Source organism: Drosophila serrata, unplaced genomic scaffold (genome assembly GCF_035046125.1).
Source record: "Drosophila serrata isolate PLE 108 unplaced genomic scaffold, ASM3504612v1 contig_359, whole genome shotgun sequence".
Lineage (NCBI taxonomy): Eukaryota > Metazoa > Arthropoda > Insecta > Diptera > Drosophilidae > Drosophila > Drosophila serrata.
This window is the reverse complement of record NW_028257257.1, coordinates 771,943-789,517: the sequence shown is the minus strand read 5'-3', so window position 1 is coordinate 789,517 and position 17,575 is coordinate 771,943. Positions and strand designations below refer to the sequence as shown.

The window sequence follows — 17,575 nt, the reverse complement described above, 5'->3', positions numbered from 1 at the left end:
AATGTGTTCAGCAATAACTATGGGATATAGGGATATATTAGAAATTATGACTTAATTTTGATATTTTTCTGAGATTTCAGGATCTTTTTCAGTTGTACTCTAATCTAAAAACAAATAAAAACTGTTTCTGTTTTAGATTCGATCGATTCAAAAAAAGGAAATGTAATTATATTATGACAATTTCTATACCTACTCTGTTTTATTGAAATTATTAATTCAGTTACAAGTAGTACCCATTCTTTCGAGTGTCCAAAATGCTGGCAGCGAGCGCCGAGCACCATGTTAATTAATTTGCCAGGACATTCGCATCGAAGGACGGAGGACATGAAGCAAATACAGGGGACAGACCGCGTGTTTATTTTATGCCGTCGCGCTTAAGTGGTAAGCCCCATTAACAACTGCCTGTCGTTTGCCGGGGAAATAATGGCGTTAGATCATCATCGTCGCCAAGACAGTAGAGAGAGAGCAAAAAAAAAAAAAAATAGAAATGAATGAAGAAGAAAAACAGGACACTGCGAGTCCTGCTGCCGTCTGTGCGTCATTTGAGCGGTGAAAGCTTTCAGCGTAAATTGTTGGAAATTAAGAAATGCCCCCCGTTTTCCCGCCCGCACTCCCAAAGAACACCACGACACTGTTTTCCTTTCGCTTCCTGCTCATATTTCATGGGTCCTGTTCTCTGTTGTTTTATGGCCGCCATTTGCTGCTCCAGCTCCTGCTCCTGTTCCGCCGCACTTTTCCCATTGCTAATGTCCTGGCAACCGCAAATGGCGCCACCCATGTCCTGGCGGGTGTGCAGGGGCGGGCGTGTTTTTCTTTAATTTAGTCGGCAAAGAAGGCCGGCTGCCCAGTGGCTTCCTTGGCTTCCGCACAATAATTAGATGTAACGGATATTGTAATTGGTGTTAAATTGCGTCAGAGGCCGTGTTAATGTTTGTCATGCTTGTGGTTTCTGCTAACGCCCGGCGACATTTTCATTTCTTATTTATTTTTTTATATTTTTTCTTGCTGTCCCTCTTGCCAGCTTATTTTGTGGGTGGGCTTTATTTGTTTTCCATGGCTGATTGCTTGTTTTATGGTTTATTTAACGACTGCCTTCGCCTTCTGCGGAGCACTTTACGCGACAATGTCTGGGCATAAACTAAGCTCTGGCGGCAGCTTCTACCTGGGAGTCCTGGGAATCCTGGGAATCCTTTTTGCCGCAATTAGCATGACAATCGACACGGACAAGTTCGGAACAGGAAAGGTAAGAAAGGCACAAGAACCAGTTTCCTGGGGGCAACATGACAGGATATGATTGAATTGAATATGTCTGCATGGTGATGAAGATTTAAATATGAAAAAACGCCTTAGGTTGAGCTGAAAGAAAACAAAACTATTCAAAAAAGAGCAGTGGCAGCATCAATGCCTTGCGTGTGAAATTATTTTTGGATTATGTTTGAAAGGACTTTACTTTATGAGTTTCAAGAAAAGTTTAAATAATAATATGTTAATTGTAAATAAATCTTTTTCTGTTGTTAAGACAAATAATCTAAAAGAAAACTAAATTAGTAGTAGTGGTTTTAGTATTTATTCCTGTATTTTGTATTATAACTATATTTCAGTCAGAAGCTTAAAACGAAGTGAAGGAATCATTTCCAACCCCTGAAATCATATATATTCTTGATCAGCATGAACAGCCGGATCGATCTAGCCATGTTTGGTAAGAAAAAAAGTTTCGAATTATTTCTTCAAAATTTTGTCTTTAAATTTTAACTTGTTAAAATTGAAAAATTTTACAAAAAATTATTTATGTTAAATTTTAAAACTTAGTATGCAGATTTTTTAACACTATAAAAACTAGCACAGAACAGTTTTCCGAATTGGAATTAATGGATTTTTGGCTAAGTTATGAGATTTGGAAAATGTTGATTTATCTAAAAACTTAGCATACGAAAATATCGATTTAATATACCTGGTACAAATATATTTTAGGTTTTCTTATGGGTTTACGAAGGCCAAATAACAAATAATAACAAAAGTTATATATATTTCGATTTTTAATCAAGATCTTTATCAATAAAGAAAGAAACCAAAGAGGAAAAAATTCGACTAAAATTTTTAACTGATTTTTTCAAACTCTTTTTAGGGGTGACATCAATTAAATTGTCAAAAATTCACAACATTTTCATTTTTTTTAAAACATTTAAGACCAATATAGTAGTATCCTACTAAATTAATGGCTCTTTGGCTTAACTAAGAATCATTTTACATTCGAACCCATGATCCTAGGAATAACTGCAAGGATATACACACTTCGGCTTCTCGAAGTAAGCTTCCTTACTTGTTTTCTCTTACCTTAACACACCCGGTAAAGAGTTCCGCCTACAGTATTTTATGAAATTCAATTTACGGCTAAACCCCAAGGAGCAAAGTTTTAGCTTCTCTGCAAACGCAGGAAAATGCTGGGCATAAATCACGCAGGATAATTTGCATAAGTTGGCAGGCCAAAACGAAATCAGCGGCAGCTAAAAATGTTTATGGCCTTTTCGCTGGCCACGCCCACTTTCCCGCAAACGCCTCGCAGGGAAAACTCCCTAATCAAATTAGCAACAGTTAACCGGAAGTGCGAAAATCCACAAGGCTTTGTTTGCAGCGTGTTTACTTTTCCGACCTTTGTAGCAGTTTAGTTTTTAGGGTTTTCGGGCGGTGCATTTATTTTGATTTGATTGTTGCCCTCCCAGCGGGTTTTCCTCCTCGAGCATTTTCGCATTTTCGCACTTCCATGTCCATTTGCATTTTCGGATAATTTTTGCATTTTGCATTCGGTGTTTTTGCATTTGCATTTGAATGTTGCTCGCGTGCGTCGGCTGCATGAATCATTCATGGGTCGGGTTTTGGGTGTTTGTGTGAGTCTGTGCGATGATTCAAGTATCGATTTGCATTGATTTGCATTTGAATTGCAGTTTTTCGACACTTTACAATGGATTATGCTGCTGCAGTGTGATTTATTTATGGCCAGCATTACGTATCAAGTGATTTGGCAATTGTTGTTGCCCATAATGAGGCTTTGTTTTCCATTGTTTCCCTCTAACACTGGGTCCTTGGCCATTGACACACATACCCATCCACATGGATGGCTATATATTACAGCCAGATTTTAAAGTTTTAAAGTAAAGTGGTTCTCTCTGCCAAAAGAGCGTAATAAATCATGGTGGAAATTACAAAACAATATGCAGCTCGAAATGCGTTTCAGTTTTTCCTGCGGGTTGTCCTGTCGCCAGTTTTTTGTATATCCTTTTTCTGTGTGTGTTTTTTTTTGTGTTTCCTTGGCCCGAGTCCTGCAAAGTGAGTTGCCGGGCTCAACATATTGCCGGGGAACTGTAGTAAAAATTCCAAACGCATCCGCGGGTCGAGCTGCTCGCCAGCATACTCGCACAATTCCACTAACAAGTGAGCGTTGGAAAAAATATGAAAAGTCCCTGAATTGTAGTCGAATTGGGAAACACCCAAGAACTAGTTGTCAAAGCAAGAATCATAGCCAGTTTATATTTCGTTAGTCTAACAGCAAGGTTATAGCTTAAATTCTAAGGCAACTTTATTTTTTGATTATTTTGTTTTGAAACATATTTTTTAATTTATTAATTTTCTTAAGTGAATCCTTTTTAAAATGTTAACATTTTTGAACAAAATCTTTATTTCTATATCCTTCTTTAATTCTTTTTCAAAATTTTTAAAACAAAACAAATGTATTGTAAATATACGAGCTCTCAATACAACCTTCACCCATATACCCCGATTTCAACTACCCTCATCGAGGGTATCAAACGGACAGTGCCATGAGAAGCCACGGCAAATCCGTTGAATATTGGGTATGCAAATTAATTTTTTTCTTATCCACGGACCAGTCCCTCTTCCCCCTTTTTTTTTAATATTTTTTTGAACACACCCTGGGATTCCGGCGCCCTCATGTGATGCTGAGCCAGCATTTTCTTTCAGATCAGCGGTCGCTTCATGATAGCAAAAAAGTTGTTGGAAAAAACGACAAAAAATATATCGGGAGAAAAGGTAGAAAATAAAAACCTCAAAAGTTGAGCTGTCCACATTTGTGTAACCAAATATGGGCATACTAATAGTTTTAGAAAATTGGAGCCCTAGAAATTGGAGCTGTCAAGTTTCGTTAATCAAAAAAACAAAATGAATTTAAATCCCACAACAATAAATAATGTAAGAAAACCGTACATATTCTTCTTGACCCGATGTCAGAGTGTGTGCGCGGAAAATCGATTGTACTCGAAGACTTAAGCTAAAAAAGGAGCTGGCAGGACCAAAGCATTTAGCCAAATGAGCTCCCAATATTTTCTATCGGTTGTAATTTTTTCTGTTATTTTGATTCCATAACTAAACACACTAGTAACTCCTCTGACATCGGTCCTACTTACTTGCTAATTTATAAGAATGATTAATTTTAACAGCATCAGCACCAGAATTTTTACCACGATGCGGTAAAAATTAAACCAATAATCTCAGAAGAAAATGTCGACCCGAAATTAGATATTATCCTTAATTCTTACGAAGATGATGATGTCCAATGCATTGAGGATATAATGCAGACTGTTAATGAGGAAATTCAAATCATTTCCGACTCGGACTCCGATTCTGATATTGAGCTTGTCTCGGAGCTTAGAAATGGAAAATTACTCACGTACAATCGAACCGAAAAGAATCTGCTCTGTGAATTACCTGAAAATGGAGAATCCCATCCGGTTCAGAAAAACGGAAACATTTTACAGGAAGCGGTGGCTCCCGATATTGGGAAAAACGATGTGGCTGAAAGTCCGAAATCCGAAAAAGGAGATTCCGCTGCTTCCGGTACAGACAGTAAGCCAAAAATCGAAATATTATATGAATGGTCTCCGTAGAATTAATCAAGACTATAATCATTTGCTTTAGTCTCTGATTTTCCGGAAAGCTCCGATGATTACACCGACGATGATATGGAATGTGATGAGGACGACAGGTTCGAGTCTTGATATTTCCTAATTACAAAATTAAATAGCATTCTCTACTTGCAACCAGCAATGACTTCTACCAGCAGATGCCGATTACAGTCGGACCCCTGCCCTCTATGCCGCTCTATGATACAGAATTCAATTTACTTCAGGAAATAGTTCCTTTTAAACCGTGGGTTACAACATACTCGAAAATATCTGTAGCCTTATTTATTTCCCCTTCTTAAACAGAAAAGAAGAGGTTATATCCGAGGGGGAAGCCGATTCGAAATCCACCCAAAAGAAATCCCGTCTCTTCGACAGTGAATCGGATTCTAATGACAGTTTGGACGAGCTAAAGCGAAAGGCTGACGATAAAGCCGTCTATCCAGAGGTTTCTCGCCGGTCAAATGGCAAGAAATTCAAGTATTGGGCAGCCATGGCCAAGCGACCCATTGACAGGGGAGAGATTCCCGAAAAGGAAATGCAGGCCATCCTGAAGGAAGAGGAAAACCTGAAGAAGAAAACGAAATCCGCCGAGGATCAGAGTGAGGACTCAGAGGAAGAGGATTCCGGCAAGGAAGACGCTAACCGTAATGGCTTGGATTTCTTCGAGGACAACGTACAGTTCCAAATAGGTATCACGACGAGCAGCAGGCTTCTAATCGTCAAGGACGAGGCCGTGTTCCTTGAATACGAGGCGTGTATCAAGCACCTCCAGCAGATCATTCAAATAGCCCCAAGTTTTCATAAATATGAGTTATATCTGCTATTATTTCCCCTGATCGCCGTGACTTATCTGCAAATGATGGCCAGCGATAACTTTCCAAAAGCGAGGATCTTCCTGAATCGATTCACGAGCCTGCTAGATGACTCCTTTTCCCCCAGATTGTCCAAGCTCTTGAATATTTGCAGGCCAGCGGATGTTCCCCATAGGGCCAGGAAGCTGCTGGCCGGCTTTGAGAAGCTGGAGTTACACATGTCCGGGGGAGCTTACAACCAGTTATTGAATCACATGCAGGATTGGACCCTTGCAGAGCAGAACAAGGTGCTCACTCATTTCCAGATCCGGAGGTACAGTGAGAATGATGAGCCGAAGCAGCGGTTTGGACCGGGACAGCCCCTTCTGGAGATCGTTTACTGGGCTCCACCGGATCCGTTGCACAAAAAGGAGTTTTCCACACGACCCCTGCTGCGGTCACGGCGAAGGAAGAACTGCTCGCTGCCGGAAAGGAATATTCATCTTCCGCCGATCGGAAAGATATACACACCGACGCCCAAGAGAATGGATTTGCTGCGACGTAAGACCGACGAACAGTATCGCAAGAAGCTGGATCGGCATAATCTGCCTTCGGCGTACATGTACACTACTCGAAATGGCGAAGAGGTGGTTACCTGTGCCACCTTCTCGGAGAGCATCGGAATGCTGGCCGTGGGCACCCTTGGCTCCTGCATACACATCTTTTCGCTGAATCCCTCGAAGTTGGTCCAACTGAAGTCGGCCAACTGGCTGAAGGCCCTCGATACGGGAACGCCGGGGATTGATAAGGCAATGCTGGATCCCACCAAGAAGTACTCGCGGCGCAGCCTCCGGGGACACCAGGGAGCTGTCTATAGGTTGTCCTTTAACCCGGAGGATCGGTACTTGCTCAGCTGCTCGGAGGATTGCAGTGTGCGACTGTGGTGCCTGATGTCCTGGAATTGTATGGTCATATATCCTGGTCACCTCTCTCCTGTTTGCTGTGTGACCTATGCCCCCATGGGATACTACTTTGCCACCGCCTCGGACGATTGCACGGCCAGGATATGGGTGCAGGATAACAAGCGACCAGTGCGGATTCTCAAGGGACATCTAGCTGAGCTGGAGGTATGCCTATTCCATCCGAATCGTCATTACTTGGCCACAGGATCGGCGGATGCCACGGTACGGTTATGGGATCTACCCAAAGGTACACAGGTGCGTGTCTTTGCTGGCCACAAGGGAAGGATCACGGTGCTGGCCTTCTCCCTTTGTGGTCGCTATTTGGTCTCTGGCGGAGACGACAGTCTCATCATGATCTGGGACATTGCCAACGAGAGGTTAGTGCACTTTATGAACCATCACAAGTCGACCATTAATACGATTCAATTCTGTTTGGATAATAATTTGCTGATGGTCGGCGGACAGGATTGTCAGTTGACGATATGGGACTTTAAGAAAATTCTTCATAACATCAAGTCGACAAGGAATCGGGGCGGGTTAAAGCATTCAGGGAGTTTAAAATCGAAGGATTTTCTTCTAAAATCCTATTACAGCAAGGATACACCCTTCTACACGATTCGCATAACCCGTCGGAATCTTCTCCTGGCCTTCTGTGTGGCCGAACCCGTAACCGAGCCACATATACTGAAGGCCAGGGCACGACGTGAGTTTGCGAAGCGGAGAGTAGAGGATATTGATGAGTGGATGGAGTTTCTCAACTTGATCAAAATAAAGGCTGTTATGACTGGTTAGATTAGGTTCTTAGTTAGGTAATTATATTCGTTAAATAAAGACTTTATATAAAGCCTTTTTTAATTATTGAAAGTAAAGAAAGTTATTTTTCCACAGAGAAAGAAATATTTAAAGCACCTTTGAGATTTACAACTGCGAAAGTAAAATAAAATATACATTCACATTTCCCCCTTCAAAAGAAAACCATTAAATTTGTGAAATCTTTCCCAAGTGTAGGTTATTTATGTTAAAATATTGGGGATAAACATTTCGCATGACAAATATACAAGATTTTCTTCTAAACTGGAGACAAACCCCCCCGGAGCACAGGACAAAGATGCAGTAACAACAATTTGACAGTTTCCCAAAAATATAAGGAGAAAAAACAAAAAAACTGGTCAGGCCACGTGTACAGCTGCCCAGGACTCCAAGGATACCACCCCCAGCCCGTCCTGGTGGTGGGGGTTCCTTCACAATTTACAAAAGGCGTGCAAAATTTATAGAGGCACGCATTAAAAAATCCGCCCGGCACGCTCGACTAACTGCGTCCAAACGCCCACGGCACGCTGGCAGGAGAGTTTCGAATTGGTCCCGGCCGACCGCAGTCCGCAGTCTAGAGTCCGTGGTCCGTAGTCCTTAGTCCTTAGTCCACAGTCCTGTTCCGGATCTTCCCATTCCCCAAATGCCGGAATAAGCGACAGGACAATATATTTACGCAACTTCTTATGCTGCTTCTGCTGCCGGTGGTTGTTGTTCTTGCCCGACTTCGAAAACAGAACTCAAGTGCTGTCGTTGTCCTTGCTGTCCCCTGTCCCCTTGTCCTTGCCCCTGTCCCCCTGTCTCTGTTCCTGCCCCAATCTCCGCGGTATCCTGGCCACTGCAGCATCTTGCGTCTCGTTTGTAGCAGTTATCTTGTGGGTCCTGCTGCGCGAAATGAAATTGTTTACTCCACTGTCATATGCACGTGAGCCAGGCGATGTGGCTGGCATATCCTTGAATACACAGAGCCGAAAAATGGGGTTAGAATTTATAAAAGAATTTAATGAAACTAAATAAATATGCCTTAAGAGGCTATAAGAGTTTATTTTTCAAGCTTCTAGAAGGACAAACAAAATAATAAGCAAAATAATTAGACACAAACTTATGTTATAATTAAATCTCCTTGTTTTTTAGCAAATGTTTTTAATAATTATTTTATTAACTAGCAAAAATATGAATTTATTAAATTTATATAATATCAAAGACTTAATTTTCCCGACTGTATCCTTGCGGCAGCTTCTTGGACGGCTATCAAAAAATGAGAATTCTTTCGCTTCGTTTTCTTTTCCTTTTGCTATTATTTTTTTTCGGGGGAAAATTCAACGTAATAATTCTTTTCCGCCTGGATAAGGTAAGAGGGGGGAAAATGGAGGTGAGTGTTCGGTACAGTACGTTTCAGCCCCGTAATTGTGTGCAATTTTTGCCAGGACATGTTTTCTGTTTGCTTCTTTCTCTACGCCTGTGTGTCTTTATATACATATCTCTCTTTATCTTTGGCTGGGCGCCATTTTCTTGTTTCTCCTTCTTTTTTTTGGTCCACCCCTCCACACATGCCACCACACCCACACACACAGACACACATTAACACACATGTCCGGTGGCTCAGCCTCCCCCAACTTGCAACGCCTTCTTTTATTTCGACCATTATTCATGAGGCTTATTAAGGGACTAAGAAAAAATAAACAGCACAGTCCATTTAACCGATTTCGAGGAGGAGTTTGGGGCGAAAGCCTGGAGCTGGTCTGAGCAGCGCATAAAATAAATATTTATAATCATAACAATGTCCTGACTGGTTTCAGGACCAATCTCAGCCTTGATGATGAGCAAACAAAGCTCCAAGTGAGAGGGCTTTAAAATAACTCAAAGAAAACGAAGGAAAAAATAATGAGGTATTTTCCTAAAAAATTAATCATATAAAAGATGTGGGAAGAATTATTAGATAAGTCCATTTTCATTTGATTATTTCTCCATAGCTTCGTTAAATATATTTTATATATTATGTTTCTTTTTCTTAATGAAGAAATAATTTATATTCGTATTTTTTGTCCCCAAATCGTTGCTTGCTCTTTGACATGGTTCTTAAATATATTTAATTTAATTTCCTTTCAACTTTGTTATGGCTAATTAAAACTCTCTTTGAGAGTTCTTAGCCACACTCATTAAACCTAAACCGCGTATTAGCAGGCCGTTAATACAGGATGTGTGTGCATTTTGGAATCGGTACTTAAATATGATAAATGCAGCGTATTGTATTACAATTGGATTTAGGGCAGCGCCAAAGACAATAAATTAAACCCGGGACACACACTCACCAATAATTGCACTCATGTGTGTGTGTGCACCGCCACAAGACCCATAATTATGATACTACGAGGGTCCCTCCGAAACTTTGCCAAATTTATACAAATTCCAACCAAAAAGTCCGGTAGTCCTCAGCGATTGGGGAGTGCTGCCAGTGGAACGTGTTTCCAGAGCAATTACCCCGCCGAACCGCCGAGCCGCCGAGCCGCAGATCTGCGATCCGCGAACTCCACTCGGCATTATTATGGCCAACGTGGCCCCGCAATTATGTCGTCCAATTAATATCAACGCAGCGGGAGTTGAGAGCCAGCCGGGTCCAGAGCGGAGCAACTGCATTTTATGCATAAGCTATTTATGAAATTTATTGTCTTAAATGGCCAACGGTAGTCGCCGGACGAATCTTAATGTCCAGCCACTTGATGGCGGACCACCCGTGGCAATATTGGCAATGCACTTGGCCAAAAGAGGGGATAGTCTTAAAGGAAAATAATTCTTAAAAAAAATGGTTGAGGATATACAAGGAAAATATCGTACTTGGTAAAGGTAAATCAAGTTTACAAAGCATATACAATAATTCTTGAAGAAAGTCTTAGAGTTATTAATTAGAAAATAGTTGTTTAACAAGCATTATTTCTTTTTAAAAAGTATTTATAATATTTACGCAGAATATATTTTATTTCTTTTCACAAATCACCTTAAATTGATTGGTTAAGAAAACGATCCTTTTGGGACAGTGTCCAACCGGCACAGTCTCCTTCAATTTCGATTCGCTGTAAAACTACTTGGGCTCCAAACATCCATCAAGCTGTCAATATGGCAATATGCAATTGCTATTCACTGGACGGGACAAAAGGTGTCCAGGCCAGGATAATTACGCGAGAAACTGCGGGCCAAATGCAGCTAAAATTTATTATAATTTCCACACTTTGGGGCTATGGACAGATCACGTTTGTGTCAGTGGCAGAGCCATTACATTGATAGACATGGCCCGAATGGACAGCAGCTGCGATGTCAAAAGGCCTGCAGGAGCAGGACCTGGAAGCAGGACACAGAAAGGACCTGGCTTTTAATTAACAATAAACTTGAAGTTTTTATTACGCAAATGCAAAGAGCAGGATTAAAAGTTGCTTCGTCGGCCGGGACTAGTTCCAATGGCTCGCAGGCGTTGTGGCAAATGTCCTGAACCTGCTCCTAGTTGCCCTCGCGAGTTTATTAAATTACGCATTCCGCTCATTTCGCACACAATGAATCTGCAGCTGCCGATCCTGAGCCCGATCCAGATCCAGGATAAGCTAGGCTATATAGTCCTCGTCTGCGGCTTTTGTGGCGGCCACTTATCGCGCATTCCGAATGTCCTGGGTCCCTAATTGAATTTGCCAGTTGCGGCCAAAGTGCATATTCACGTACTTCATCTTATTAACATGTCGAGGCTCACATTGTAATTCATATTTTCGTCTTTTTAAAATGTATTAAATTACATATAAAGGCCCCATGAAAAATAAATGAGGGGACCCTCGGGGTGTCAATGGCGACACGCTGATGGATTACAGGCAAATTACGTGGCCTTTTCAGGATACACATTGATGCACTTTTAATGAATTTAATGGTCCCCTCATCGAGGGTCCTTTTGGATCTGGAAAGAAGAAAAAGAGAGCGTTGAAAGGATCACCGATCTCCTTTCACAAAACGAAAGCTGCTTAACGAGATGTTAAGATACCAAATTGTCGGTTGGCTTAACTTAATTTCACTTGGGAATGTGTGTACTTTGAATTTCAATTGCAGGGTCTGTCTGGAAAATAAGTACTTTGTTAACAAGGAAAGGTGGTTATCGTAGTGATAACCAGTTGCGAAATTAATTATATAAATATATTATATTATATTATTATATATAAAGTGCAGGCCAGGAATGCAATAAAGGAGACCTGAACTTTCACAAAGCTTAATTAGGTATTAAAATGGGGAATAATATACATAAATGCAGCATAAAGTTAGAGTCAAGGTAGTTTCTAGTTTTAGGAAGAAAATACCCTACAAATTTAATAAAAATACTCAAGAAAAGTAGACTTCCTGCTGCATTCATTTGGAATTCAATTTTTCAACTCCAAAGCATGATCATTAAAAGTGATAGATTTTAGCTTTTAGCTCGCACACATAAAACCCCGTGGCAATTATAATAAAAATGCATTTTGCATTAACTTAATTATTTTCCATTCCATTCGAAAAGCGACACCGGAACAGGTATCCGTTTTATGCTCCGTTTATTACCAGGTCGCACGCACTTGTCGAGTTGGGCTTTCGTTCTCCCCAGATAGTGGTCGCTGATAAGGCCAGATCCCAGATCCCAGATCCCCGGTTGTACTAGCACTATGATAGCGACAATGGCAACAATGTTGCATGCAACTGTCAGTGGTGGCTAGATAGGGCAAAAAGGAAGAAAGAATATGCAGGTTGGTAGAGAGCCTAATTATGGGCGGGCTATCGCTCATCAAATATGTATGGAGAACCGGGAGAAATACGACTGGAAATCATGAAAGCGGGAAACTCATACTTCCCTCGAGTTGCCTCTGGCAATTAGCACATTGTATGCTCCATCGGATAAATTGAATTTTGCACAGAGACTGTCATTAAATATTTATATATTTTGAAAGGTATTTACGAGCCTTACTTTTGAAGGATATTTTAGATATAGCTTACTCTCTATTTGAGTTACATTATTTCCTTTTGGCTGTGCCTCTTTTAAAATCGATATACACTCTGTCTCAGTTCCTGGCCACATTCACATCCCCAGGCTCGCATCCTGAGAGAGCCCCTGTATCCTTGTATCCTCGTATCCTTCTGCCCCCTGCATCACACCCATCTCCGGATTCGCCAGCTCTGATAGCATGACGACATGGCAGGGCGCACAGGAAACCGAGCATGGGGCCATGCCACGAATAATGCCAGACGCGACACTGTACAGTGAACCCTGCCCAGGATCACCCACTCCCCTTTACATATACACACACCCACTGGAAACATTCTGCTGACTGGCAACGTTAAAACCTGTAAATCTTCATAGAGCCCGCTGCGTGTGTTGGCCTGCAATGTTTTCCCTGAAGTGAAAAAAAGTTAAGTTCGTGAAAAGTCAGTGGGAAATGGTTGTATTCTTGGTGAAGTTTGCTACACAAGATTTTCTTGATATATCCTTAATACTATGAGGCTTATATGAGAGGTTTACCAAAAGCAATCTAACATAAAGATTTGAAAGTTATTTAATTCAGTTACTTATTAGTTTTAAAACATTTTGATGAAATATTTCACGTCTAAATTGTATCAACTCCATTTAGGAAAATTGTCAACATATAAATCCCTCTAACTAGTGTTCTTCATAGTATTTTCATAAGGCTTTTCCCCTTTTCTTGGCTAGGAAAAGTGTATCTTAATTTCGTTGAATTTTTCCTTAAAGTTTCCTCCTGGCTTTTCCTGGCAGACAACATCGTCGTGGACGATGGGGGTTTATTTCATGCTTACTTTGGCTTTCTTGCAGCCCTCCAGTAAGCCCGCCCGATCCGCCTTTCCTCCTCAATCCTCAAGCTCCATTTTCCATTTTCCCGCCCCCTTTTCGCTCTGGTTTGCTACTTTTGCACATTCTTTTCAATTTCTGCGGGGTAGCAGAAAAAAAGGAAAGCGGGTTGGAAAAATAGGGATAAGAGAAATGGGAAATGCGGGGGGGCGGGGCGGCTCACTTGGGTTGGCTCAACTCTCTGACTTGGCTGAGGCATTTTCTTTTGCAAAACTTTTGCAATTTTCTATTAAAGCAATACACACATGCATGTGGCGGTGGTGGTGTTGGTGGTGGATTTGTGTCTGTATCCCAGTCAGGCGTTTTTCCTATTTTCCATATAAAATGGAAAATTTTCTTTATGTGGCCTTTGTTAGTTTTTCCACCCATGCGAAATGGCTTTTCATTCTCCGTCCCCCCGCTGCTCCCACTCCTAAGTCGCATTCGCATTTATTCAGCATTTATTCGGCAAATGTATTTACAAGCCCAGAACTCTGTTTTCGGGACGACGGCCATGTTTGTTCGCTGGCAACCTCAAAACTTTGCACGCATTTTCCCCAAATTGCGTGGCATTTTCATCTTCTTGCCTGCAAAGTTTTAGCCTTTCAGAAATGGCAAAGCCTCGCCTTGAATAGTTTTTCCTCCTGCCTGTTTCTGTGGCATTTGCTTTTAGCTTTTAGCTGAATTTGTTTGCACTCGAATAGAGTTTAAAATTTAAATATTAAATTCGCAAGGTTGGCGCCCATGGCGTATGCTTAATCAGGCAACGTGTCCAAAGCTCGTTCATGCCTCAATGATGACATAAGCTTAACACTTGAACGCCATACGCAGCGAAGAAGGAGGTGTTATGGGGGGGTTAAGCTTCGATTGGTCACCCCAAGGGTTCGATTATGGAAAAAGGGGAAAAACCATGAAGCGTAGCTATATTTATTTATTTTATGCTGATTTATAAATCTGTGATACTCCTCCCCGAGAGACACAGTTCATTGAATCTGCATTTTGCAGTGTGAGCTACTTATATTAATTAAACAGGAATATGTTTTGTAAGTAAAATAACAACATATACTTAATGTTCTTTTTGAGATGTCTTCAAAAATTATGATCCTTAAATATATTATATTTTACAGTAAAATGCCACCTAAATCGAATTGCTTTCCATATCCATACCAATCGATTTCCCCTCTCTTTGGTAACCCCAAAAAAATCCTCTTTATTTTGCCATCAGCTATTTTCTTTGTCTTTACTTGCCATGAAATTTCCGTTGGCTTTTCCCTCTTTTATTTTTATTATTTTTGTTACTCTCTTCTTTCCATTGGACCATCAACATTTAGGGCAAACAGGTGGACCGTAGGACAATGTAGCCCCGAAATGGGTGGGGGTGCCAAAGGAGGTGGCAGGACGACTGGCAACAGGACTCTAATGTGCTCGTGTCCATGCCACCGACCCAGAGCCATTTTCTATTTTTATGTGCGCACAAAACTGTAAAAACAGGAGCGGGTACTGATGATGAGAATGGAGGCGATGCCATAAAACGGTGGCCATAACAACGTGGCCAGAACCGAGAACGGAGCTCGGAGAACGGAGAACGGAGAAACCAGAGCCAGAACCTGAACCAGAGACAGCAGAACGACCAAGTTAACTGCATTTTAACGCGCATTTCAATTTGGAACGGATATAATTTATAGACGACTGACTGGCGCGTTCCCCGCTTATGAGTTCCCAGCTCCCAGTTCCCAGTTCCCCGGGTTTGCCTCAAAATTGAACCTTGCGCTTGACTGCCTGGTTTGAAGCGAGGTCCTGCCACGCCCCCATCCTGCATCTGGGCTGGCATATTTATCTAGATTTTGTTTTTGGCCCCGCAATGCCTCCACTAACGTTGTTAATGTGCAAAATTTAATAATCAAGTATTACGAGGCGGCCAAGGTGATGGTTAAAGAGTTTACTGCAAATGAAAATTCATGGGGGAAATGCCTATGAAAGGTGGGATTACCTTTTATAATCTTAAATATTATAAATAGTATTTATTTTGTACAAAAGTACAAGTTCACAGATGCCCAATACCTTTTACTTATATATCCATATACAATATATATTCCATTATCCTTTTCCATTTGAAAATATTCTCCACGACCTCTCAGCTTCCTTTTCTTCTGCATTAAAGTGCTTCCTTCAACTATTTTCTTGCCAAATTTGTCTATGACTGCAAGTGACTGCCTGTCTGTCCTTGGGTACTTCTGTCCATCAGACTTGCCACTCGTCCAGGTCCTTTCTCCACTCTCTTATCCTGCTGATGCTGAACTTTAGCAAGCTTTTCTTTTTTTTCGGCTGTCCTGTCCAGCAGCAGGAGCAGGAGCAGGAGCGACGTGAAATTTTTCCACTCTTTTGCAGCCACTGTCTGCGTGCTTAAATTGAACAATAACCCTAAGTTGTCGTCCTCGTAATAATATTTTCTGTACCCTCCAATGTTGATTTCTCATGCGTCTGCCATCCTTTGCCTCTCTTTCTGCCCAACTCTGGTTGTCTCTGTCTTTTTCGGCGTACCTTTCTTATTCACTCCGAACAACAGCGAAAATCGCAAAGCAATCAAATAAAATTTGAATAAAAGATTTTTGTCTGCCGTTGATTTGCGAAAATGTCAGAGAAAAATGTGGAAATGGTGGCTTGGGGGTCGCGCAACAACCGAAAATGGTGGGCGGAAACTTGTGAGTTTTCCAGGGGAAATACGCATGCACACACACTTACACTCATCCAGGATAGGCAGAGAACAAGTACAAGTACAAGAAAATCTGTGTAAGGAGGCAAATGTGAGTACAGTTTTGATTCTGGCTGAAGGTAAAAGGAAGCACAAATATACATATTCTTTGAACCGAGAAGGGATCTCAAAATTGAAAGCGTTTCAAGTGCCTGAGATTGGTAGAGGGTAAAAAATAAGCGAACAAAAGTTTCAATTTAAATATGAAAATAAGAAAATTTTGTCAGGGTTGCAGAGGGAATAAGATTTTAAAATGGTAAAGTAGCTTTAAATTGTTAGAGCATTTTGTTATCCAGGATTTTGTTAGCTAAACAGTTGTTTAATCATCAAAAATTTATAGATGTAAATAGGTTACGTTTTTTTATAAGCAAAATAATGAATGATAAGAACCAGAAAACCCTTTAAAAGTTAATATTGTTCTGTAAAATCTCCCTTATTAAACCCTTTCTTCCCCCTTTAACTCTCTTAAACATTCATTAAATTCCTTGAAAAAAAGCAACATCCCTTCACAGTCTGAACCCAATTTGGCCTGACCCTGACCCGACACCCTCACAATTTATGTCGACATTGACCTTGACCAAAATACGGGAAATGCAAATTAGTGGAACCCAAAGACTCAGACCAGGACCCAGACCCAGTCCTAAACAAAATAAAAACAAAAACTCATTATAAAGCTTTGGCCAAACCCAAAGAACTCACCCAAAACAGCAAGACACCCCGCAATCCCGTCTTTCCTAATTTTATTTCATACCAAATTACACCCACAACGGTGACGTCACCAAGGAAGCCGGGGCAAAAACCTAATTAGCCCGTTTGCCTTGTCCTTGCTATCATTTTCACTGTCACGGGCGGGAAAAACGTGGAGCCCAAAAAGGAGATCTGAAGAGCAGAAAGGCAGTCGGGCGGGAAAAACCACCCAAGAACCATTCGGCGAAGGTCGCAAGTTTCAGAGATGAAAAGAACACAGTGAGAAAATTATACATCAATATTTAATAATATGTTTTTTTAGTCTTATAGACATTAAAGGAGAATTTTAAGGATTTTCGAAACTCAGATTTATTAATTTCAACAAATAAGTTCGTTAGTTTTTCGGAAATAATAAATTGATTAAAGTAAATAATATAATTAAAGTAACTATAAATATTTAACATTATAAATAATTATTAAATTTAATTTCCCAGACAAATATCTTAACTTTAAAGTGTTATTATTTACAAGAATTTCCCTTTCCAGCGATTTGCATTTCTCTCTCTGTAATAAAGCAAAGAAAACTGTCGCATTAAGCAACCCAAGAAGGAGAGGGCGCAAAAAAGTTTATTAACGCCGGGAAAATATTTTAAGAAAAATATTTCTTCTTTTTTTTTGTTGGAAAAGGGGGCGTGGGAAAGTGGGTGTGGCGGGGTGTTTCGTTCGGCAGGTGGCTCTCTCCTGACCTCGTTACGAAAGTGTTGCAAATAAAAAGAAAATAAATGCCGTTGCTGACCGCAAATTGAAGACGGGGT

The 17,575-nt window shown here is 40.8% G+C and overlaps 1 protein-coding gene and 1 pseudogene across 6 annotated transcripts in view; both read left to right on the top strand.

Moving 5' to 3' along the window:
• Window positions 1-17,575, top strand: part of LOC110184788 (transcription elongation factor 1 homolog pseudogene) — an 82,095-nt pseudogene that overhangs the window by 59,248 nt on the left and 5,272 nt on the right. Inside the window, exon 3 of the transcript XR_015272968.1 lies at window positions 1,602-1,699. The product of XR_015272968.1 is annotated as a transcription elongation factor 1 homolog pseudogene, transcript variant X2 (transcript). The remainder of the gene's footprint in view (window positions 1-1,601; window positions 1,700-17,575) is intronic.
• Window positions 3,528-7,555, top strand: can (cannonball). Of its 5 annotated transcripts, none has more exons than XM_020953313.2 (6): window positions 3,528-3,848; window positions 3,976-4,203; window positions 4,452-4,857; window positions 4,930-4,996; window positions 5,056-5,160; window positions 5,220-7,555. In XM_020953313.2, exons 2-6 carry the CDS (start codon window positions 4,174-4,176, stop codon window positions 7,459-7,461), a joined length of 2,850 nt encoding a protein of 949 aa, XP_020808972.2. In that variant the 5' UTR covers window positions 3,528-3,848; window positions 3,976-4,173; the 3' UTR covers window positions 7,462-7,555. The 5 variants fall into 5 exon arrangements, with proteins under 5 accessions (XP_020808972.2, XP_020808975.2, XP_086694853.1 ...); XM_020953316.2 differs by having other exon boundaries at window positions 3,634-3,848; window positions 3,963-4,203; window positions 4,458-4,857; XM_020953312.2 differs by having other exon boundaries at window positions 3,636-3,848; window positions 3,963-4,203.

Excerpts from the sequence above, each read along its gene's own strand:
- can (XM_086838727.1), top strand. The coding sequence starts at position 3,816 with ATGAGAAGCCACGGCAAATCCGTTGAATATTGG. Across the intron at positions 4,997-5,055 it reads GAATGTGATGAGGACGACAG|CAATGACTTCTACCAGCAGA; the intron begins GTTCGAGTCTTG and ends ACTTGCAACCAG. Across the intron at positions 5,161-5,219 it reads GAAATAGTTCCTTTTAAACC|AAAAGAAGAGGTTATATCCG; the intron begins GTGGGTTACAAC and ends CTTCTTAAACAG.